Raw genomic sequence first — 24,187 nt, forward strand, 5'->3', positions numbered from 1 at the left:
TACGCAGTGATTTCTGCAACATCTCTTGGTGACATGACAACACCTGTCCATTGTATTTCTTTAGATATGTGAAACCAGTTTTGGTTTGCCCAGCAGTTTCATGAATCCTCCTAGCTTCGTTCTCTCCTTGCTTTACTGATCACTATGCATTGCAGGGCAGAACCAAATTTCTTTCAGCTGGGTGGATGTGTGTGGCTCCCTCCAGCAGGCAGAGCTGGCTGCTACAGATCTGCTTCCTCAGGCACGGTATCACCGAGTAATCTCTTTGTATTCTGCATTAAATACATGAGTAAGATAATTTCTACAGGCATTTCAGCTCCTCGCTCAACTTATGAACAAGTTTAGAGTTAGATGTCACAGTGAAACAGAGTAACAGGGACAGAAAATAGAAAGGCCTACACTCAGAGGCCTTTTTAACAAGCAAATAATTTTAAATAGTACCTAAAGCATTTTTTTCAACCTGGAAATTAACAAAGTTCCTCAAAAGATCAACGTTTTGAATCCTGTTTTGCCAAGATTAATGCTTTGGTTTTAGGTGTCTGGTAGCTTCTCTGGCTTTAAGGGAACTACTTAAGTGGATGAAGGTAGACACGGGTGCTACATTTTTGAACAATTGTGTAATCACTACTTGGGTTGTGATAGCTCAGTCTGCAGGACTTTGGAACACCGATGGAATGTTTTCTGTTCCCAGTGCAAGTGTTAGACAAGTAATGTAGCCTTAAAATACGTATTTAATCCGCTTTAGTTCTGTTAAATGCTGGCCTTTTTAACAATGGCCATTTTAGCAGTGGGAGTTGCACGGCTGTAACAGAGGAGAAAATTTGCTGTACAATATCCTCAAGTTACTTGTTCTGGATGCTGAAACAGACTCTTGCAATTAAAAATACTAGATTCAAAAATGCCCAGTGGCTAGACGCGGTTTATTTAAAAACTTCTAGCTGTACAAAAGGAAAACAAAGACGATTTAATTTTCCTAGTGTTGATGATGGAATTGCCATATTGCATCCAGTGACCTTGGCTTCAATGTTTAACAAAAACTGTAAATAGTCCAGTCATATTACAAGATGGATTGACATGTACAATATTTATTAGCCAGCAATTAACAATCAGAGATATTTTTGTTTAATTTCTGGTCATCTTAGCTGTGGGGAGAAGCAGGCAGAGGGAAGAGAGTTTACTTCACCTCATTCCTGACCTCCAGTTAATTTATGGAACAGATCTTCGTCCAGTGTTTCATTCTGGTCCTTGGAGCGGGTTGACAAGAAGATGTAGCCCCCAATATACTCATGGATGATTTTGCAATCTGCGCTCAGACACGTGAAAGCGATAGATACATTCTGATCAAACTCAATTGCAACCTAAAGAAAATACATATGGCAAAATCAGGAACAGAGATAAGCTGTGTCTGGGAAAAAAGAGCAAGTGTGAGAGCACGGCTGGACCACAAATACTGTGACAAAGCAGTACCAGACAGGAGCTGTAAAGATTTCCTGGTCTGCAGGATGTCGAGAGTGTTTGGCTGCTTGTTTCTTAATTTTCTGCTATGGCAGGGCCCTCTTGTGGTCAAAATCTTGTTGCTTGTTTAGGCAGGCAACAAAAACATGCTTTTAACTAGTTTTTCTAATGGTGCATAAAGTGAACACTGAGAAGAGCAGGAATGGTACTCCTGACTCTTTGGGCACTTAACCAATAGTGTTTAATACTGTCCATTGTTATGTGCTGACCTTAAATCTGCTTTTGGGGTCCAGGTTTTGATTTCCAACTACCGTCAGTTCTAAAATCCAGCAAACTGAGGTTAGTTGCTAACTGTGGATTCTGCCTTTTTTGAGAGAGATTTAAAGCAAACCCAACAGTTTTACCCAGCATTACAGGCTTTGGCACAGGGAGTACTGCAGGAGAGTACTAGGGATTGTATCTGCTCTCTCCTGGCTCCTACAGATGGATGCGGAAAACTGTATAAGCAGGAACAGTTTCCAGGCTGCTTGAATTTACATCAGGTCACATTAGTTGTACCCCAGAAATCTACAAATTACAAAGCTGGCTTCAAGCTTTCAAACCCAAACTCTCCAGTGGACTGCTGGGCAACAGCTGGCCCCACTGAGCAGCCTTCATCAGGGTCAGGAGCACCCCAGTATAAATCACACAACGGAGCTTCTTTCTCAGGACCGCATGCTGACACAGAGGAGCTCGCACCCTGGCCTTGCAATCTCAGTTTGGGATTTGCAAGACAAACTGTATCCTCAGCCTGTAATAGAGACTGAATCACCACAATTTAGAGGATGATGCATGAGCTAGACTGTACAGAGAGTTAAAATGAGATTTTTACTGACAGAGCAGTAAACATAAGTGGTTGGAATTTACCTTTCAGACTCTGTATTTCATCCCATCAAAATCAAGGGCAACTTATAAAGAATAAGCTTGGTAGGAACCTTTTAAACTGGAGATCTTTTACTTTCTGAATTTTGACTACAGACTCCATTAGGAAAAATTTTAGACAGATTATTTAATAACATGTCACAACACATTCAAAATCTTTTCACTCTGAGGTTTAAAAAGATTTTCTGAAAGCATCATCCAGTGTCTGAAATGCAATGACTGAATGCAGGGAGCTGTTCCAGTTTTACCTGGCGTATTTCCCAGTTCACATTCCACTGCTTCATGTTGGAGAACCTCCATGTTGTGATAGGATCTCCTGTGGCTATATCTATTCGTATCAGCCTGTTATAGGACACCCCAAGCATATCATCCTTTTTGCTGCCTTTAAACCTGGAAAAAAAAACAAACCAACAAAGCCTTTGAGAAGATGGGGTTTGCAGTGATTTCTGTCTAGAGAAACATTTCACCCGCCCTCCTCTGAAAGTGAAAAAAAAAAAAGGTGGGAGAAGTCACAACAGCCTGGGATTGAGGAGAGCTTGGGCCCTGCTTTAGAACAGTATTTGTTATAAAGCAAAAATGTAGGCTGGTGAACCATGGTATAAGATGGAAAATAATCAGGCAGGTAGATTTAGCTGAAATCTTTCCAATTAATTGTTTTCTGCTAAAAAATACTGTTCTGCCAAAATGCATGAATTTGATTATGCTTTTACTGGAAAAGTGTCAACAATAATTTTCCTTGCTTCATTTCACTAATGTTGAAACATGTTCTTCTACTTATATTCACCTAAATTATATAAGCATATAAAGGAATAGCTAGGAAAAGGTTACTCTGGTAAAGAAACTACCTTCCTCGACCCTTCATGCTGAAAGCTGGAAGAAATCTCATCTGTCTGCTAATATTTTCAATATTTTTGATCCTGTTTCTGAACCTTCTCTCCTTAGATGAAGCTGGCTCTTAGGGAAAGAATGTGACCTGGACCACAATTTGTGCCTTACTTAACGCCCCCACTGAGATACCGCCCATCAGTTTGTAGAAATTCACCACAAGGTGTTTTGCTCATGCTACAAAATGCAGTTTAGGTGTTGGGTTTGTTTGTTTGTTTAACAGAATTAGTGCTGACAGATGGGGCAAAACATCTTTATGTATGTTAGTAAATTAAATAGTGACAGGGAACATTCCCGGGCACTGAACTTGTGTTCTGTTCAATTGCTAGAAGAGTCCCAGGCAGAATTCTGGCCGCAACCAAGCAGTGCTCTCAAATGACTCCTAGGTATGGCTCAGGAGCTGGAACATCCAGGGACCAACATGATCTGGCAGTTCATATAAGGCTACTGGGTTTTGGGAAGTCAGAAAGTTTAATAGTACAGATGTGGGCTGTTCTATGCCAGCTGGCCTCTGTGCCAGAGAATGGTTCCCAGCTGGTTCAATTTATACCGCAGATGATTCCTAAGTAGCCCTGGAAGAGGTGTTAAGCACAAATTAAGGAAGGTGCCTCCAAGTATGGTTGTGTCAGTACTTTTCAGTTTTTTGGTAGTTTGTCAAGAGGAAAGAATGCAGGTCAGAACCCTGCCACACTCAAGGTAAATGTCCAGGGAAACTGCTGTGAACACAACAGACCTTTCTTGCGCTGACTGCTCTTCCAGATTAACCTAAAAAAGGGATCGTTTGCTGTTTTCTTCATGAAATGCCAAAGAAATTAGCGTTTTATCATATTCCAATGAGAAAGAGTTGGAGTGAACAAATATATTGCAAACCTGAGAACACCAACAAGACACGCATTTATTTACATTTTAGTGAGTTTATGTCAATAAGGGTTTAATCCTAGTGATACGTTACTTCAGGCAAAACACGACAGGTCTGTACGAAGGCAGACATAACGGAGAGTCTCACTCCAGGAACCGAGCTACTGAGTGCTACTGCTATAGAGAAAAACAGCAGTATGGAAGTTACTAGAATTAAAAAAGGTCTTGTGGGGGAAAAAATAGAGAATGTTTCCAAAACAGGGAGTCAAAGAACTTCCCGCAAATCACTGACCGTGAACACCTTATGGCAGCTTGACATTGCTGTAACAGTGTGATTACCTGACAATGTAGTAGGATAAGCCAAACTCGGGGAGGGACTGCCATGCTTGAATAAAACGCAGCTTGGCCTCCACTAGGGGCATCTGGCATACATTTTGGTGGGCTTCCAGAATACGAGCAGCCAACTGGGAAACACAGGAAGAGAGAAAGGTTTCAGTTGACTGGAGAACAAAAATACCCTTGCTTTCACTAAATCAAACATCATTAGCTCTGATGCCATGTTCAGACACTTAGTCATCACCGTTCATGCAGATGTACCGCAGAGAGCACTTGGGGACAGATCCTGAGCTACGAGGGCAGAACAATGCAGGAAGGTCTCAGTGTCTGGGTTTGTGCTGCGCTGGGTCTAGCTCCAGCATACTGCTCTGGAGACTGTCCCCTGAGGGTGGGTAGGCTGAACTCTTCTGCAGCAAAAGCAGTGGACAAGGAATTAGGTGGAGAGGAAGGAGAGGCACCCAGGCGAGGACAGGAAGACACTGTTATTTAAGACGTAGACAGTAACTTCCTGTCCTTAAAAACCTTCCTTTCTTACTCTGAAGAGACTTTCAGGGACAGCGTTATCAGGAGGAGAACATGATGAATGACTTAGGAGGCTGTGTGGATGTAGGAAGAGTACTTGGAAGAAGTGCCGAGAGACCTGTCCGTGTGTTCATTTTAAAGAAGAGGCCTCTTGCTAAATATCAAAGGGACAAATGAGTATTGCAAGATGATTCTACTGTACGGTTTCCAAATGCTGCTTCGATCCAGCCTCACCCCTAAGCAATCACTGGAACCACCCATCCCCAACCATCAAGCCATGCTCAGGATACCTGCTTGGACTTGTATTTTTTGGTATAACGTAGTGAGACGAAGCATTCTGGTTTCATATCTATGCTTTCTGGATCAGAGACAGCCTGGGGAGACATGGCCCAGTTCTTCATCTTTAGAAATGAAAGGATCTTGTGGACCTCGGGATGATAAGAGCTATCGGCCATCGTTTTGCCTTTTGAGGCCAAAATGCAAGCAGCCATCCACCGAGCATATTGATTCTCCTGCAACAAAGACAATTGTTTGGTATTTTTGGACGAACCATTTATGAAGACGGCTACTGCTCACGCATCTTTCACTGTGCGATAAAACCACTCTGGAGTTATTCCGCTTAATTTGCGTGGATGTGTAGTTACCATAGTACTGTTGTTCTTCCCTGACTGGGCTAGTTCCACCTACAGGACTGCCTTTGCAGAATAGTTAGGTTTTAAATTTTCAAAGAAACCCAGTACTTCGGAATAGATTCTCTTGGAAATTTTATTGCATGACTATTTTCCACCTAATGAACAGTTTTACACAATTTGGATTGATACATTTCAATACACGTGAAATAAATTGAAATGGAAAACAAATGTAAGATCCTTATCATGCTACCCTCATCTGAATGGGGAGAGTTCTAATTAAGAAAAAAGAAGAGAACAAACCCCAAACCCCAGTCCTCTGAAAACACTGAAGCAAAACATTGTAATTTCTTTTTACCTTTTTGATAGTATGTTCTTTTTTCTTTCCAGCAGCTTTACTTGGAAACTGATGATAAACATAGAATTACTGTCCTTTTGTCCCCTCAACCATAAAGTATTGGTTAAACCACCACATCATTCTTAAATTTTACTAAACATGTAGAAAATAAACTCTCTGCAGCATCCTTGTTTTTCGATACAAATTCTAGAACAAGACAATGGGTCTTCTAGACAATCTGCCAATAAATCTGGAATACAAACTTTCCCTTGTCTTATTACTCACGTTTTCGCATCTTAAATATACTTCATTCATGCCATCAGCAACAGGAATTAGTAATTTGATTCCAAACTTCTTTGCTGCAACATTTACATCTGGTACAACTTCACATCCTAGGTCACAGAGAATCAGGAAGGAATAGATTTGTTTAATTACTACATCACTAACTTTAAGTACTGATTAATACTGAAGAACAGTACTTAATGGTTGTTTTTCTTTGAGATCAAAGGCCAAGACTTCCGAGGCTTAGGCCTGTTCTAGCTTTCTGTTCTAGTTCACTGCCCGGTCTGGCTTGCCAGGGTGATGAATGCTCGGAGCTCAAAAAGCATGTTAGTCAATGTGGAAGAGAAAGGATCTAAGTGCTCTCAAAACCTCAGCCTGATCTTAGGAAATGCTCAACGCTTAAAATGAAGAGGAGCTGATGAGATAGGTACTTCTGGAAATGTTTGCCTAATTGTCTTGAAAGCCTGGACTATATTTTCAGAAGCTACTTAGTACTGACAATGGGATGTGGGTGACATCTACAACAGAGCTGGCCAATTCAGGGATCCCGGAGAACGCTGGGGACCTGGTATTTCATGTTGATGGTGCTATTGCAGGCCTTCTGGATTCAGCTGGAGTCGAGGATGCCTACAGTTCCCCTTTGTGTCGAGGGACACCAAGGCTGTAGGCTACTTGGTGAGGTTCCGGTCACCCTGGCTAGTTTTACCATGCATTTATCTGACCTACTGAGGATATGCAGATTGGTATGCAGAGCCATTTGCTCACAGGGGTCAATCTTCTTTCTATTTCAAAGGTTTATTCTAGGATGAATCCTGGGCATCATTGGTTCCCTGACGCTGAACAAATGATGTCCCTGCAGGAGGCTATATATGGTGCTGCTGTTTGCCGTGTGTACACCCGGGATTTCTCCTCCAGAAGTACCTAAAGCTGGTTGTAGCTATAGTAATCCCCATTCATGAAACAAACAAGGTCCAGAGAAGGTCTTGGAGCTGTCCCTGCACAGCAGTATATAGGTGCAACCTATGGCATTCTTGTCCACTGCATCATTCATAAGCCTCTACTACCAGTGTGCATTTGCCAAGGACAGAGGTGAGTACTAGCATTTAACACAGAGTAAAAATATTTGGAAATACAAGTGTCACACAGATCACATTCTCTATCTGACTCATCTTTAAGTGAATTTGGCAGTACATGGCATTTTACAAGCCAGGTCCAGATAATCTTGGTTTGAGCTAAGCTATTGAATCCTTTTTGTTTAGGTCTCTTTTGCAGGTGCAGTCTGCCTGCTTAGGAGTCTCAGTAACTGAAAGAGTTGCAAGAGTAAATGCTACTGCGCTTGCCTTCCTGAGTCTCGCAGGGATTCCTTGATTTATTCAGTTCACGAATGCAATAGAAAAAGGAAAGAAAGGAAAAGAAAATTCCTACCTTTTAGGTTTAGTTTCTCAATAGGTTCTCCCTGTGCGGATTCCTTGTTTTTAAAATAAGATACTGAAGTGTCTTTAAAGACAAACCAATATGGCTTGATAGCTTTGAGTGACAGCTTCCTGGGCCTAAAAGAAAAAAAGAAATCACATTTTTTTATATTGAAATGTACAAATTGCTAAGTCACTCACCAATATTACTGTGGATCTCATTGCTTTGAGGTCATACACATGGCTTCCATTGGGTTACTCATACTTGTGTCAATGAGGCGGGTGGCAAACACCTGGAACCAACACCGCACCCACGTTATCCTGGGTATGGATGTGGTTTTTACCCCAGATTCTAGCTGAATCCCATCTGAGATTTCTCTCGTTTTTTTTTTCTTTCTCTTCTATGTGGTTTTTCTTACTTTTTTTTTGGTCTTTCATTCCTAATCAAAGCCCTTCCCTTCTAAGAAAGACTAATTCTGTTTTTTACATGAGCTCAGTAACACTAATGTAACCCACGAGTTTGTTCACATGCACTAGAATTACCTTCAGTTTTTCATAGCTCCTTATCTAGAAGATTTGCACCCATAAAACTAACTTGTATTCATTAAATTGTAAGGGAGTAGAGACCATCTTTTTGGCTTTATCTGAATAGTATCTAACACAACAAAATTCAATTCCTTCACTTATACAGGTTCTGTAGCACTCCAAGAAAAGGTGATAGTTTAAACCATCTTCTTCCACTAGGGCAGTGTTATTCCAGCTCCTCACACATGTATATAGATGGATATAATCCTAATTTTAATTATTTTGCTTAATGTCAATACTTTGCTCATGCAAACTGATTTCTTTCATAGAGTAAATTTAAAAATATCTACTTTGGAATTGAGAATTAACTGATAGATACCAATGGTCAAACATAATCATTCTGCCCGCCCCACCTCTCTTCAGTAAGAGATAAAAATCATAATTAATTCTACTAAGAATACACTAACAAAGCCACTGGGGCCGGGGGGAGGGACTGGGGCGGGGGGGAGGGAGAGGAATAAAATCCCAGGTTCAGTATGTTTCGGGAGAGAAAACTGGAGGTATTAGCACTATTTTAGTAGAGAAATACTTCACAACTAGCTACAAAAGTCAACAATGAAGTTAAAAAGAAGAAAAAAGAAAAAAAAAAAAATTCCACTGTCTATTTGGTACTTCCCTTTAAATCTAAGATGATGGTACAAAGAGTATACAGCTAGCTGGAAAACAGTGATTTCTTATACCCATTCTTGCCTTCTCCAGAGCCTTTCTAGAAATCCTAGTTTAGAATCCTTTCTAGAAAATGGTGATTTGTATGATTAAATTTAAAAAAAATAACTTGGATTTTCAAAACTGCCAAATATTTTGGCTTTTAATTTTCCAATATTGTGACATTCTTCAAAAATAAGGGACTATAATTTTTTTTAGACTGACAAAATTATTTTTCTATCCAGAAAAAGTTGCTGAAAACTTTTTTGAAAGCATTTTTTTGTTGTTGTTTTTGGAAAAAAAAAAAAGTAATTCTCCACCATATTGTCACCCACCTGAAAGGAGTATTTACTAGTGTGCTAATGTGGTGCATACTGTGAATAAATGTGAATAAAAGTTTACTATATGAATAGACCCAGCAGTATGACATACAGCTTTGCATTTATGTTTACAATTAGGCAAATAACTATAGTAGCAAAATGCTGTTGTTCCTTTAAAGAAACATTTTACGCCTTACCTAGTTTCTACATTGTCTTAGGTTTAGTAAGTGATTTATCATGTATATAGGAAATTTTTCATGATGAAAAATAACCGCTGCGTGCTTTTAAAAGCAAACTGCTCTACTGCTGGGGAAAAATAAACAATGCATTGTTAGAGGCGAATAACTGACAGAACTTAAAAGGCTTAAATTCCCTTTCATCTTGAGCCACCTTAGTAATTTGAACATCAAATAAAATTTCTTAATTGGGAATTAATAATTAACAATTCTTAACAGTTAACAACAGTTAACAGTTTTCAAGTGCAATTTTCAGTTTGCTGACTACAAATATGATTTGTCAACGGAATGAATGATTAATACTTGTGCAACAGAAATCTTTATCTTTCTAAAACACGTGGACTGTTTTGCGATAAAAGGAACTACAGACTTGAGGTCACTGCAGTCATTTAAATAACCCATAAATGAAGATATTCTAGTGGGATCAGAGAACTGTACTTTCCTCAGTTTACTTACTTAGGTGAGGTATTACTGATCTGGTTTACCATACTGCTACTGTAACTTGAAACTCATTTTGATATTAGAAACAGACTCCATGTTTGGTTAGAAAGGGGTAATTTGTTTGTTTCTTTTGTTTAAAAAAATAAATAAATCCCCAGGGTTGCTTTCAGAAATTCTTCTCAGAGAGAGCTGAAAGTTCTTTCTAGTTTTTCATTGGCAAAACCCAGTAAAATGTGATTGAAAACAAAATTGTAGACTCTCTTGTTTAGAGATGATGATTGATGAGCACTAGGAAATTTAAAGAGCCTGGTCTTTTAATGAGCATAGGTATAGCTACCCCAGCACCCCAAGAGCTAGAAAGATTTGCTGACAGTCTTGCTCAGAAGCAGTAAGAGAAAGATTTGAAGAAGATGATATTAGGCTAGTTAGACCTATCTGGTGTATTTGTTGATTTATAACCTTAGGATCTACCGTTAGATTAGAATGAAAAACTCAAGAGATCTCTTGTATGGTTAAGCTTTTTGTTTTGTATGTTTTATTATTAGTTTTAATCACTCACCTAACTAGCCTGAGATTATCAGCAAGTTTCGGGATGTCTGTGATGTCCTCCTATCAGGAATAATTAGGAATAATTTTAGTACAATGCACTTTGTAATCGTCTGTTAACTCTGTTAAAAAAATCAGGAACCAGGTGGGCTCATCAGAGTCAATGCATTTGACACAGTGAAAGCAATTCTGGGATCTGAAAGGACATACCAGAGTGTTACTTGTGTTTCCACCTTCCAGTGTCACTTCCAGATTAGAAAGTGCAGCTTCTACTTCATCTACTTCTGATTCACAGGTGAAATCTTGTGCCTCTGATGATAATGATAACTTGTTTACATGATACTAAAATAAAACATCAAATATCAAATAGTCAATATATCAATTAGCAACACGCAATCACAGCATATGGAAAATAGGCCATTTGGTCTTCTGGGTCTTGGGACAACTGCGTAAAGTTCTGCAGCACGGAACTATGGGGTGTTTCACAAGGAAACAGGTACGTCCACCATAATCTCCTGTGCAATTACTGATAACAGTTTCCTATTTTAATTGCCAGTGTTTGTATTCCTTCACAATCATCCTGTTCTGTGAGGCCGACTCAACGCTGACATTTCCGTCCCTAGTACTGTCAGCTGTAAGTGCCATCCATACCAGGTGGAAACGTGGCAGCAAGGTGCTGTGGTGTTCCACAGTGGCAGGCCGTGAATTTTTTGGCAGCTCTGTTTACATTTAAAAGGAAGGAATGTATTAATAATAAACATTTGTGCCTTATTACCTACAGTCAGGGACTAAGTCACACTAAGTCATGTTAAATTTCTACGTACTCCATAGCATCCCTACCTTCACATTGTGCTATAGCTTTTTTTCGGTCTGTTGTGAACATATGTAGCCGTGAATTTGGCAGCTCCGTTTACATTTAAAAGGAAGGAATGTATTAATAATAAACATTTGTGCCTTATTACCTACAGTCAGGGACTAAGTCACACTAAGTCATGTTAAATTTCTACGTACTCCATAGCATCCCTACCTTCACATTGTGCTATAGCTTTTTTTCGGTCTGTTGTGAACATATGTATTGATGTATTAGAGAAATTTTCAGGAATAATATGTGAAAGGGTGGTAGCTGGTATGGGAAGCAACGCTTCATAGTAATCCCCTTCAGAATAGACTGGTATCAAAGTTACATCCTGGGTACGGTTTGCTTTAGAAAATTTTAGTAAACGGTTCCATAATTGTATGTGTCAGTTTGAATAATGGTGTGCTGCTACTGAATTTAGTTGGTTTAGCTGATGGCTGCTGCTTATTGTTTCTCACTCGAATAGCAGCCCCCCAGTCCAAACAGAGCTATTGGCCTGGGCTCTATCCGAGTCTTGCCCTAGCTTGTGCCTGCCTCTTGAGCAAACAGGTTTTGCAACTTGGATCAAGTACGTGCCTGTAGTGCAGCGAAGATCAGCATTTCTTCCTCTGTGCAGTCAATTTCTTCTAAGAGGATGGCCCAACGGGCTTGTTCATATATTTGGTTTATTCGCACTGCATCATACTGTAGCAAAAAAGAACAACATTGGTCATTAATGACCATCAAGATACAGATTCACGATCAGCTGCAGCTGACCTAACGTTGGGCTGAAGCCATAAAGGTTGTTTCCTTCCTCCCCCGACCTCTGCCCTGCTGTGTATGTTCCCATCCTTCTCTTGTACTAGCTGGTGTGATTGTGTGTAGGGTCACAGTGGCTTGCTGATCCAACAGAAAATTAATCAGGAGTCCTTGGCTGAAGCAGAAGGGGAGATTAAGACATCCCCTTTTGCGGTAGCGGGCCTTGGACTGGCTTAACCAAAACGTGAAACCACACTATGAGAGTGAAAATAATGTGACACAGCTGATATGAATGTGACATTCAACAGTTTGCTACTGCCAAAAGACAGAAGCTCTTATTCCTCACTTCCCCTCTTCTGCTCTTGGCTTTTTCGGTTCTGGCTCTATCTTTGCACTGGCTTGACATTTGTCAGATCCTGCTGTGAACTGCTTTAATTCACTACCCATTTTTTGGATAGCGATTGTTTCTTATTATCTACTTGGTTAATAAGCTGAAATGACTCACAGAAATATTCAAGCCCCAGAGCTGGTGAAAGGTAGGTGATGGGAGGGTAAACCTTGGAGCGTGACCTCTCCCAGTAGTGGTGAGCTATTGAGTTGCCTGAAGCTGTTTTGGGTTATTTCATCCTATGGCTCCATGGCTGGCTGGGGCAAAGAAGGGAAATGTTTGGGCTGCTGATGTTGAGACACGTACTTGAATTTTAGTGGGGGCGGCATTTCACCCAAAAACAAGCCACCTGAACTAGAAAGTGCCCTTCTGTTTATCTGAGATGCCTGAAATGAAGGAGTTTTACAGAATTTACAGAAAATAACAATGTGAAGGCCACATCCTCTAAAATTCGCATTTGAACTCTTGTTGATTTACACTGGTCAATGATCATGCTTTAATTTCACTAAATGTATCACCCAAGCCTTAAAAACACTGGCTTAACACAACCAGCGTTGACTTTTGGTGGAAACAAAGGCAAACGAGAGGCAACTTGAGAAAAACAATGAAGTGATTTTTGAAGGCTAAGTCTTGTTTTCAAATGAGACTTTGGCACTTTTGCTGAACTTTCCAAAGGTATTTAACCACCCAGTTACATTGAAACAAATTTGATTTAAGTGCCTGAGTGCTTCTGAGGGCTTCAGAATATGTATTCAGCCCAGAAAAGCTGAATATTCAGTGAAGGGCAGTGGAACATAAATGTAATTTTTAAGTCCATTTTCAAAAATAGGGCTTACACCTTTACATCATTTAGGATACTGTCGGTTTAGTTTTCCCTTTAGTTTTTCTTGTTAGAGGAGAGGCAGAAAGTAAACCAGCCCCTCTGGAAGTCTGGATACTGTTTCTGGTGCTCTTCAGATCTCATCTTTATACTTAGATCTTATTTCAGGTGAGGAATGGTGATTCAGTGTCCAGAGGGGAAAAATGTAGCCTTAGCTGAGGGGAAGAAGTTGAATTTGATCTCTGAAGGCCTAACAAATCTTAGCTAAAATTCGGTATCCTTGTGCTATAGCTCCTTGACATGAAAGCAGGCAAACAATGAATAGCAATAAAAACAAAGCTCTTACTTTTGGATTCAAATCAAAGAAAGTGTAATATTTAAAGCGTAAAAGAAGTTGATCGTCCTCCAGAATGCCTTGTTCCATAAGTGATCGAGATGAATCTAGCCAGCTGCGGAAGAAAACAACCCACAGATTCATCTGTACAGGAAAAACTATCACACCTGCAGAGCTCCAATGTACTTGTGAAACAAAAGTGGGAACAAATAGCTCTGGTTCCTGCAAGTCTGGGGAAAATTCGCATAACTCGAGAAGGTGGAACGTTCGTATGGATTTCCAACTTTCATTGTATGAACACAATACCTACAATCTTCCTGTTTTTTTCTCCAGCGCTACTCAAAACATCAGAAGGAGATGCCCGAAACTGAGCAGTAACTAGTTGTGGGGTGACCTATGCCAATAAGATTCTTTCTTCTTGATCTCCAGAAACGCGAGGTTCATTTAAGCCAGGGCAAAAGTGTACCTGTATATTTAGAACTCCCGCTTTTCATTTCAGTATTTGCTGTTTTATAATTCTAGCTACTTCTGTTCTCCAGTGAAATCCAATGAAAATATCAAAGTCACTGTTAAACGCTCTACAGATCTAAAAATGACAATCCGTATTTTAATGCTAGAGAGACAATCCTCTCAAACACTTGCACCACTAAACCCCCCAATGGTCTGGATTCTTCTGTGGTGTACAGTAAGCAATGTTTGCTTGCACATAATTCAGTAAGTCACCTATTCGTAATGCATTAGAGCTTTACTGAATTTATCCACGTTTATTTCCACTGTCCATTTAAAGCCTTTAGAGTTTGCTATCCAAACTGTCCTTTAGCTATGCCCACAGTGCTAAACTGGATTTGCCTTCATCTAACAACAGAATTTAGTCCAGAGCCTGCACAATTACATCATTCATCACTTTCAAACAAAATTGCCTAACCAAGAATGTTGAATAAGGAAAAAAGATTAAAAAGAGTAAGTATTTCTGAAATAAAACCAAGATCAAAGCATGTATTTAAGTATCAATATAGCCATATATCAGGGGTTTGTTGTCAAATTCTGCTTTACACTTAAGAAGCTGGATTAATGCTACCCTTGTTAAGCCAGCTAACAAAGATCTCAAAGAGAGGCATCTTACCCTGCGTTGAGTTTGGCTTTGTCAGCTAAAGTCCGAGGCTGGTACATCTCTGCTAGTGTTTCTGGAGAACAGTTGGGATGACTGAAGGCGAGGATGCTGCAGTTCTGCTCAGTCAAGGGACTGTCGCTGAACCACGTGATTGTAGAAGATGCTGGTGTCCCACTGATGGGATCATAAACGGGTGTCATGGTTTTACTATATAAACCTGGACTTCCTGCAAGTTAAGAGAGTAATGTATTATTCCAGGGAAAACTGCCTTCAGACTTAGGTAGTCTACCACTTTCCATCATAAAAGACTAACCCTTTTCTTTCAAGACAGCCTCCTATCTCTGCTGTTTACAGCAGGCCTTGTCCTTTCACGGGTGAAGTGTGACAGAAGTGCTCTTCCTTGTTCTGTGAGATATCTCAATTGTGTTGGAGATAGGAAACACATACTTTCAAGCCTTTATTTCTCCTTTTCCTTGGAGGTTGCCAAAATTGTTGAATATTTTAAGAGTGGTCTCACATTTTCAAAGAGCAGCAGCACATCCCGTGTGCAGGGCCACAGCTGATCACCTGTTTTCTGGTATAGCCTTTCTCATGTCAGTGGAAAGGAAAACATTTGAAAAACAACAGAAAAATATTGATATACTGGAGATTTCAGCAACTTCTTGAAGCCACTAATTTCAGGCCAACTGTGTCTCTCTGACCACCATCCTACATTAAAGTGGTCTCCCTGGTTTTAATTGTGTAGCAAAGGATTTCTTCCTCTTTTTGACTTTTCAATCAGAAGAACAAAATCATACTGGTTTTTCATTACCTGATAATCCAGAACTCACTGGAGAGTTGCACAGGTTTAAAATATCTTCCGTAACTGGTTCTTTGCTGTTCTTGTCTTTTTTCTTTTTCTTTTTGAGTGCATCTTCTGATTGCTTCAACAAAGAGAGTTCTTCTGACCGTCTAATATCTACAATGGCAATTTGGGAAGTGAAGCAAGATGAAACATTTGAAACTTAGCAGCTTACATCCAAAAAAAGCCCATGGTTGGTAATAGCATTTGGGGAAACTCCATGTTGCAATCTGAATTTTATTTCTAGCAGGTTGAAAGCAGTAGCCATGGAAAATCCAGTAATTGAATAACAAGGCCAAAGACTTTGGGCTGTGAGAGTGAGTTTTGACAGGACTTAAGCCTGCTTTTGTAGCAAGCATAACTGCATTTTAGAACACGAGGGAAAAACTCTTTCTCCCTGATGGCTCTGCAATCACCGTTGAGCATAATAACCCCAATGAAATGTCTGACTTATAAATAAGCAAGAACAGAAATGGAACCACTGTATTTGAAGTTCATGCCTTCTATTATTCACTTAAGACTTTTATATTTCACATACAAGATTCTGTCTTGGCTATACACTATTCCCTACTGCACTACTGATTCAGACATGTATTGTCAGTTGCAAACCTGACACTTTGTTTCTGAAAAACACTTTTATCCTGGGGTAAGCAAAGACATTTTTGTCTCATCTCACTCATGAGAAAAGTTACAGGGTTCCTCTACTGACTCAATCTGGAAGAAAAATGTGTGTGGAAATATTTAATTCGGCCAAATGTCAGCTGAACAATTATGGCATCATTTTATCAGAGCTATTAAATGTAATAAAGACATACTATCCCTTTCACAATCCAGTGCTAGAAGATGAAACTGAAAGCTACATTGTGGTCAATATGAGGTGGTAAATTCCTTCTGAAGATGAATGTGGTGTTGGCCTCAGCTTGGAAGATCTAAATTAAAGAATCCCTAAAACTAAGGCATTCTGAAGACTGTTTGCAGACTCGACTTATTCCTGTGGATCACAGGCACACAGGTCAGGCATCCTCCAAAACCTCATCTCTGCTTGGAGGTGCTCCATTACTGGAAAGAGCAGAGACACGGGGACTCAGTGCTGCAACACATTCATGGGCTTGTGTGTGGTAGTTGGGTATGGCCTGACCTGAAGAGGTTTGGGCATATAAAAATTTTGAATGTTTAAAACATGCTCCTTCTGATGTAAATACGTATGACCAATAGGCCAAGTTGAATATCGTTAATGCTAGTGAAAGTAGGTAATAAATCAGTTGACGTGGTGAAAGCTGGTGTAGGAGATTGGTAAGCTCAAGCTCTTAGTCAATGGCATAGAATAAGCAAGACGGAGTCCCGCTCAAGGAGGACAAGGATCCCTACAAAACCATCAACAGGACTTTGACTCTCCAGTACTCTTGCAGCTCACGGGACACGTTTCTGACACTGTTTGCATCAGTTATGGCAAAGACTGAGAACCATTGACATGCACTGGATACTAAAAACCAAAAAATCTGTCTTTTGATCCTGGGTCAGCTCAATCAAATTTCTCCTTGAGGTAAGTAAATTTTGTGAGTAAGGAATTCACATCAAAACGAAGTCGCCTAATAAAATGCTCCAACTTAGCTGCCAGAGGGGATTTAGCTTTACTTACTGAGAATTTTGCAGATGTCACTGACAGCTTTGAATACCACAGAAGAGAAGCTGACTTTCAGTCTCACAGTCTTCATGTTTGGCAAGCGAAGCCGCAGCATTTTGTGCTGAGTAGTAAAGAACAGCTTAGCATCTGCCTGCACCCCGCATTTATCGAGTGTCCAGTGGGTTTTCAGAAGCCAACATTTTTTTTGCTCCCACCAAAGAGCATAGTCTGACCAATCTTGTGATATTTCTAGGAAAATACAAAATGGTTATTAATAAACTATGGAGCAAATACACTAAAAATCTTGGTTTGGAAACAGTGCTCTGCAAACAGGAGAAATTATTTACATTAAAGTAGCAACTACAGTTCCTGAGACCTAGACCCCATTTGCTGAATACTTGTGGCAGTCACTGGGAACTAACTTTGTTTGGCCTGAAGAATTAACCTAGGTGCTGACTGTGGCACTGCCTTTATCTTGCAGATATCCACAGGCAAAGTGCATCTCCTGAATCGGGTGCTACGCATGGTCCAGCGCTGCTTGGATTGTGCTGGGATACGGGCTAATAACAAGGGTACCCACTTTGCAACTTGATAGCGCAAGCTGAAAGTCCTCCCACAAAACCTTGTGTGCACCCAGATGGGCACAAGTTCTTCCACAATCTCCTGGGAAGCACCGCTGAACAGCTCGTCTCTATAGTGTTAAGAACCAGCAGTGAGTCCCTTGAAGTCTTGGTGACACACAGCTAAGGGCTGTTCTCAGCTCTTCTCTGTGGCTGCACAGTTAGACTAACAAAGATGCTCACCTGAGTGCAGCCCACTTACGACAACTTTACAGTGGCAACGTTCTTTAAATAATCAAGGAAAAGAAATATTATTTTGGGAGTAAGCCCTGTGACAATCAGGAAGGAGTTAACAAGCTCTCTGACAAATAAGTTGACCTTCTCTACCACACAGGATGCAGAAACTTGTAAGGGAGGTAGAACGGGCATGATGCGATATGGTACAGTTATATCTTTTATTAGTCTGTGCAGGAGGGCAGGTTGGTGTGACTGATCAGGGACTGACAACGGTTGCCTACAAAAACTTCTCGGAGAAGACAGGCCTGCCAAGAGATGACTTGTCTTGTTTCACTAATACAGACTTGCCTGTGTTTTGCTTAAGTAAAAAATGTTTGTGTATTTTGTACTTTGAAAACATACAGCTAAAGTAAGGCTTGCTGAATCAAGAACAGATAGAAGACTTTGTTCATGACTTATATTAAGAGTTTTGGAAGGGAAGAACAGTGGCTTTTATCTGATTACTCTTGAGCAATAAGCTATCCTGACCTGAAAGGTGTCAAAACCTTGACTAGATCAGCATGAGAAGCACATGCATAAGGAAAGAGATAAAGTATTGCTGCTCTCAGCTCCATGGGGAATTCCAAGATTAGATGACTTCCCAGATGCCAATGATGTGTAGTAGCAGGTAAAGTTTCTGTGTGATCTTGGTCAAGCCGTTTCAGTCTTCTGCATCATTTCTCATTCCTCACCAGCTCCGCCACGTAGAGGCTATTCCTCAGCGTGTCTATAGCACAGTAGAGCCCTGTCCTATTTTGGAGTTTCTTGGGAAAAAATTGTGTCTCAAGAGAGCTGCTGACACAAATCACTTAGTTACAGATTCGCTTTAAATATTATTTAATATAGAAAGCTTTTCGCACTAGTTGAGTACTAGTTATAAGAATACTGTGAAAAATTAGTCTTCTGACCCAGAAAAATTAGTCTTCTGGCCCAGTGAGAACTCCAGCTACTATTGGTTTGCTGGCTGAACTGTGTGTGTAAGTACGTGCAGAAGTTGGTAGAAATGTATCACAGTTATGTGACCTGCTTTAATTCTGGAAAAGGGATTCCCTGATAAAATCACTATCTCCAAGAAGAGCTTTTCCATCACAAAGGGTTTTTGTGTAAAAATGTCCTTCCATTAAATGGGAGCCTTTTGGAAAGGATATCTCACGCGTCTCCCCTTTGTTTCCTTCAAACCCCGTGTTTGAAAACAAAACCATGCATTTGGCAGTAAGAACTCTGAAGTTAAGTTGTCGATTTTTAAATTTCTTGACACTATTTTGCTGAAGGGTTTTGTTATACTTCAGTTTTTCTCTTCTTGTTTGTCTGAAGTCAAGCTATGTGAGAAAGACTAAAGTTTCAAGGAGGTTTTTCTGACCTTTCTTTTTTTTGTTGTTGCCACAAATCTTGTATTTCTAGAGCAATGCATGGAAATGCAAAGCTCACGGTGTTCCCACTTGGCGAGTCTAATCTAGCAGACAGGTTCCTTTCTGTGTGAAGTTTGTGACTGAAGACTTCTAGATTTAAAAATTCAGGAAAAAGAACAATACTTGAAGAATGAGTTGCATATGAAAACCCTGTGGCATTGATATAATAATCAAATACCATACTATCTTGTCTGTATCTATCATTCTGCTGCCTCAGAGTGCAGATGATGATTTTGGGAGGCAGCTCCATTTGACGGCTTTGAGTTAAAGAAACCTAGATTCTCTTATTGCCTGTAGCGCTGACTTGCTGTGACTGTACACGGGGTATTTTACCTTTCATCTCCTAACTTTGACTCGGCCAGTCTCTGCTCTTCACAGCCGTTCCCTGCTGGATATAAGCAATGGATAACAGTGGTTCAGATTTTGGCTGGAATGCTACTACAGCACAGGAAACAGCAACTTCTGAAATGCCTTTGTAACAACTAATCCCGTCTCTCTGACTGCCACAGATGGATAAATAGGGTATCAGCTACCTTTATTGCCCCTCAAACTAGCCACCTATAAAGTCTATCTGGAAAGGGAGTTGAATAGTTAGTCTAGTCCAACTACATTTGTCTAACTGGAAGACAAAAACAAAGTAAAGTTTTGTTTGCACTGTGATAGTATGGGGCTTTAGTCACAGACAGGGAGGGGTTCTGGCCACATAAAAACCTCGAGTCTGCAGCACCTACATGCTCGGTGTACCGTCACAAAGAAGTAAGTGAGGCAGTGCCATTTCAAAATGCGCAGGAGCCTCTCTTTGTAGAAAGAAAGCTGCATGTATTATTTTAATAACACTGTGTAAATTAAACAGGTCTTTACTCACTGATTTGTTCTACTAATTTCAGCATCACTCCTCCAATATGAAGGTCCCCTGTGACCCGTAGTAAAAATTCCTTTTGTACCTCTTCATGCTGATGATCAACTGTCACCAAAAGCTCCCAGGAATGAGACCCATATTCACTTGAGGAAATCATTTTGGAAAGGTCTATGTAAGCTCTGCAAAAACAAAACAAACAAACAAAAAGTGTATTTTTCCTCCGTCCTCTGAAACAGATGCATCTCTCCACAGTCTCAAAATACCTCCATGCTGCCAAGATTTCGCAGTGGCCTTGGCTGGAACTTCAGATGTGTTATCTTGTTACCTCTGAACTAGACTCTGCTCTTGTGATTACTCTTGCACGATAGGCATGTGGGATTTTTTGTTTTTATTCTGATTTCCAACCCCCCAACTCAAGTGTCTCCAGCTGGGTAGAAACAGCCCAGTTTTACCCGGGTTTCCCCACTATACAATGCTATTCTGCCCGCCTGGACACCGTAAAGCCTGCAGTTGTGGATAGGATCTGTTTTGGCAATCTGTCCAGTGAACAAAGGAATTTCGTTGACTTGTACACTTACAGCTGTAATTTTCACTGCAAATGAAAGTTTACACTTGCAGTTCTGCCAGCTTGGTCCCATGGGACTGAAACCAGAGAGTAGTTTTACCTATTTGCGAGGGAGGCAAGTAACTTGAATGGCTCTCTGCCAGCAATATCCAGGCACATAACTGCAGTTTCTGCTGACTGTCTGCTTGCACAGAGATGTCGGCATGTATCCTGTCTCAGCAGGGTGTATCGTCTGAGATCCCACCAGGCTCCTGCCAGGACAGGTTAACAGTGATCATGCCAAGCCCAGCTAGAGAAGATGCTCAAAGTAGAAGCTGTGGTTATCATCAGTAGAGTTCTGCTAATTACTGGAGAAAGAGCTTGTAGGTCTAAGGTGATGCTGCAGGAAGGATTTGGGATATTTAATGAGTGAGAGAAGATACCAGATTAGCACTCAGTGTCCTGTTAAACTGAACCCTAAGAAACAAGCCTTTGCAGTTGAAGCTTAGGCAGGAAAGTGGATGACTTCCATTTATTGTAGACTTTCAGCAGCACCTGAGAACCCAAGTCACAGACAGGGACTCAGTTAAAGGTGCCATACACAGACTGCTTCTAACGTAAAAAATAACTAGGACTTGTTTACAAAGAAGGCTAGGGGGGTTGTAACAATATTAACAGATTTCTGTAGATCTTTTTAAAGAGGAGTATTTAGTAAGTTAAAACCCTTAGCCTAAAATTTAGGTCAAACCCAGAAAAATCAAGAACCGTTGTCATAGGTGAGGAGTGAGAGAAGGAATGACCTTTTCTAGGACTGACTGCAGGACAAGACCAGACTGGCTTAGGTTACACTACCGTAAGATTAAGCTAAAGGTTAAATAAAGCATGCCTGGAAACAGGGTGAAAATTTAAGTTCACCTATTTACTGAATTTATAATGAAGCTTTATGTTACCGATTAGATAATAAAAGAGGTTTTTTGTGCCAAAAGATACTACTTCAGGGCAGAGCCCAGTTCAATGTTCATTCTGAGGTTCCCTTCCAGAGGTGCAAGGAGGCTCTTGCAACTCAACAGCCAGCCTGTTACAGCTTAACTTTCCCCAGACTTTCAGGTGTTATTCATGTTTCTTAACGCCTTATGGTTTAAGAACTTCAACAGGAAGACTTTTGGTATTTTGTTAAATGATGTATCGTGCAGTATTTGTATTATGGAGTACAACATAAATCAGTTTTCAACAGGAAGACTTTTGGTATTTTGTACATTAAATGATGTATCGTGCAGTGTTTGTATTATGGAGTACAACATAAATCAGTCATCTGTTTCAAATCAGTCAAACTGTTTCAGTGAAGTTCTTTTAAAATCCGTTCTCAGAATACTAATGTAGACTTGGTTCCTTGAACTCCTTTGGGCCTAGGCCATGCCTGCTGTCAACCTACTGACATAAAATTTGATATCAAAGGGATAATAGAAATGTGGTGGTAATGACAAATTTTACTAATAAGGAAAAGTGATTCCAAAGGTAAAGGCAATGAAAGTGTATCTGTTAAAGATTAGATTGATCACCCCCTAAATGAATGACAATATAAATGAAACATCTGTCCAGCTCAAAACCATCCTTTTAGGGGAAAAACACCTTACCAAGGAGTTTCACTAGAACAGTGCTGGGAGTCTGCCGTGAAATTCTAAAATCATGATGACTTATAGACAGCCCTAACTCAGAAAACTGAAACTTTATAATCATATGACTCCAAGAGGCTAATTTACACTGAGGAACAAATGCTGTTGTTAATTATGTTCTTGGATGTGCCAGCCTACACCTTTTCACCAAACAGTTACTAAACCAACAAAGGTTGATACTTATCCAAGAGGTTTGTTTGTTTTGCCTTGGTAAATAAAGACATTGTGTCGGACACTGTGGCTCTCCTGCCTCAGGGATAGAGCTGGGATTTTGAATTCGCGCTGCGGTGTGCCACATGGATGTGCTAGCTTAGGTATGCATTAGACCAGGGGGAACCTGGTGGAGGGGAAGGGCTGTGCCTCTCCTGAAGGCACAGTGTCCAAGAGACAGCTCCTGAGATGGTCTCCCAGGCAGATGAGGCTTTCAGCACAACAGTTACCGTTGCGCTGTATTCATTGCAAAACAAAAATCCTGGCCTCAGAAAAGTCAAAATGCCACTAGTCGCTCTCCTAAGCATCAATAACAGCATTAAAAATAAATAAATCTACAACTGGCCTAAGCGTGAGAACTACGTGCTTTCATTTCAGGAGCATGGGTATGAAATCTGGCAGGTGAACTATACTTTTGCCTACGCTACAGTCCACTATAAGCCAGTATTGTTACTGAAAAGAAGCCGCCTCATCTGCCCTCTTGTGCCAGCGAAAACATTTGGGAGCTGATCTGGGGTTTTTTTTTCTTTTTAAATTTGGTTTAGCTTCCCAGTCTAATTCTGCATACAAATGCTTGTGCTGACATGGGTGAAAATGAGCAGCCCAAGGGCTGGGTGAAACTCTTTCTTTCATTCACGCTGGCTCGGAAAACCATGGCCTCAGTGCAGCTAATCCTGGCACCCCATCATTCCCTAAAGCTGCTCCCTTCCCCACTTCCTCTTCAAACTGGGAGGTTTTAGTTTGATGGCAAGAAAACACAAACACTAGTAAATTATCACAGAACGCAGCACAAACAAAGCCTAGTCTCAAAAAAGAGGCAAGCTAAGCAACGAGGACAACTAACTATTGTGTATTAAAACCCAAACAAACCCAAACTGCCAGGGCGGGCTGTGCGTGCCCCGTGTCTTAAAACCTTCAGGTCAAGACTGGATCTGCTCGGGGAACGCGCCCCGGTTCCCGGGCTCCACGTGGGTTGCAGCTGTATGGCCTGGCACAGGGAGATCAAAAAGGCCAGAAACACGTCTTCGGGCTGTAGCTGACTCTAGTCAGTATTTCTACAGAGCATTTTAGCCAACGCAGCTATAAAAAAGCAGCAATTACTCTACAGATCGAGCTCTCCGCAAATTTTAGCCCTTAGAGCCCCGAACTTCAAACTTTGTGTGGAAATACAGGAGGATGTTAGTCGTACTAAAGCAGGAAAAGCTCCGCTTTAAGGTAAAGGGGGGAAAACCAGAGTATGATGTCTCCCTGGATATTTCTAAGACGGGTAGTGCCCCGGCATCTTTCGGAAGGTAGCTGCTGGGAGGTAAGGGGGTAAATAGGCACCCGTTTGCGCTCCCTCCTGCACAGCTCTGAGGGCAGAGCAGGCGTTTGAGGAAGTGCCAGGCTGCCGCTGCTGGAGTGACCCCGGGGAGGCGGGGCCCCGCAGGGGGCCGGGATGGGATCAACCCGCAGCGGTTATAAGCGCCCGAAAATAATGTAAAAAAAAAATGAATAAAATAATCCGGTTGCCCCGCATTCCTCCTCCGGCCCC

General features: G+C 40.8%; 1 protein-coding gene across 1 annotated transcript; it reads right to left on the minus strand.

The window, feature by feature from the left end:
* Positions 1 to 1,184: 1,184 nt before the first annotated feature.
* On the minus strand, positions 1,185 to 20,399 carry FERMT1 (fermitin family member 1). Its single transcript, XM_009282518.2, has 14 exons — positions 20,233 to 20,399; positions 17,138 to 17,371; positions 15,469 to 15,615; positions 14,670 to 14,883; positions 13,559 to 13,661; positions 11,843 to 11,950; positions 10,621 to 10,752; positions 10,424 to 10,473; positions 7,651 to 7,775; positions 6,229 to 6,335; positions 5,268 to 5,489; positions 4,459 to 4,583; positions 2,625 to 2,766; positions 1,185 to 1,358 (listed from the first exon to the last, which is right to left on the minus strand). The coding sequence occupies exons 1-14, from the start codon at positions 20,381 to 20,383 to the stop codon at positions 1,185 to 1,187; spliced, it is 2,034 nt and encodes a 677-aa protein (XP_009280793.1). The 5' UTR covers positions 20,384 to 20,399.
* Positions 20,400 to 24,187: the final 3,788 nt, after the last annotated feature.

This window comes from Aptenodytes forsteri, unplaced genomic scaffold, assembly GCF_000699145.1.
Source record: "Aptenodytes forsteri isolate BGI_AS27 unplaced genomic scaffold, ASM69914v1 Scaffold5, whole genome shotgun sequence".
NCBI classification, from domain to species: domain Eukaryota; kingdom Metazoa; phylum Chordata; class Aves; order Sphenisciformes; family Spheniscidae; genus Aptenodytes; species Aptenodytes forsteri.

Coding starts and splice junctions, on each gene's coding strand:
- FERMT1 (XM_009282518.2), bottom strand. CDS start 20,383: ATGATTTCCTCAAGTGAATATGGGTCTCATTCCTGGGAGCTTTTGGTG. Junction 14,884..15,468: donor AGTGAGTTCTGGATTATCAG/GTAATGAAAAAC, acceptor CTTAACTTGCAG/GAAGTCCAGGTTTATATAGT. Junction 1,359..2,624: donor TGAACTGGGAAATACGCCAG/GTAAAACTGGAA, acceptor TATTTTCTTTAG/GTTGCAATTGAGTTTGATCA.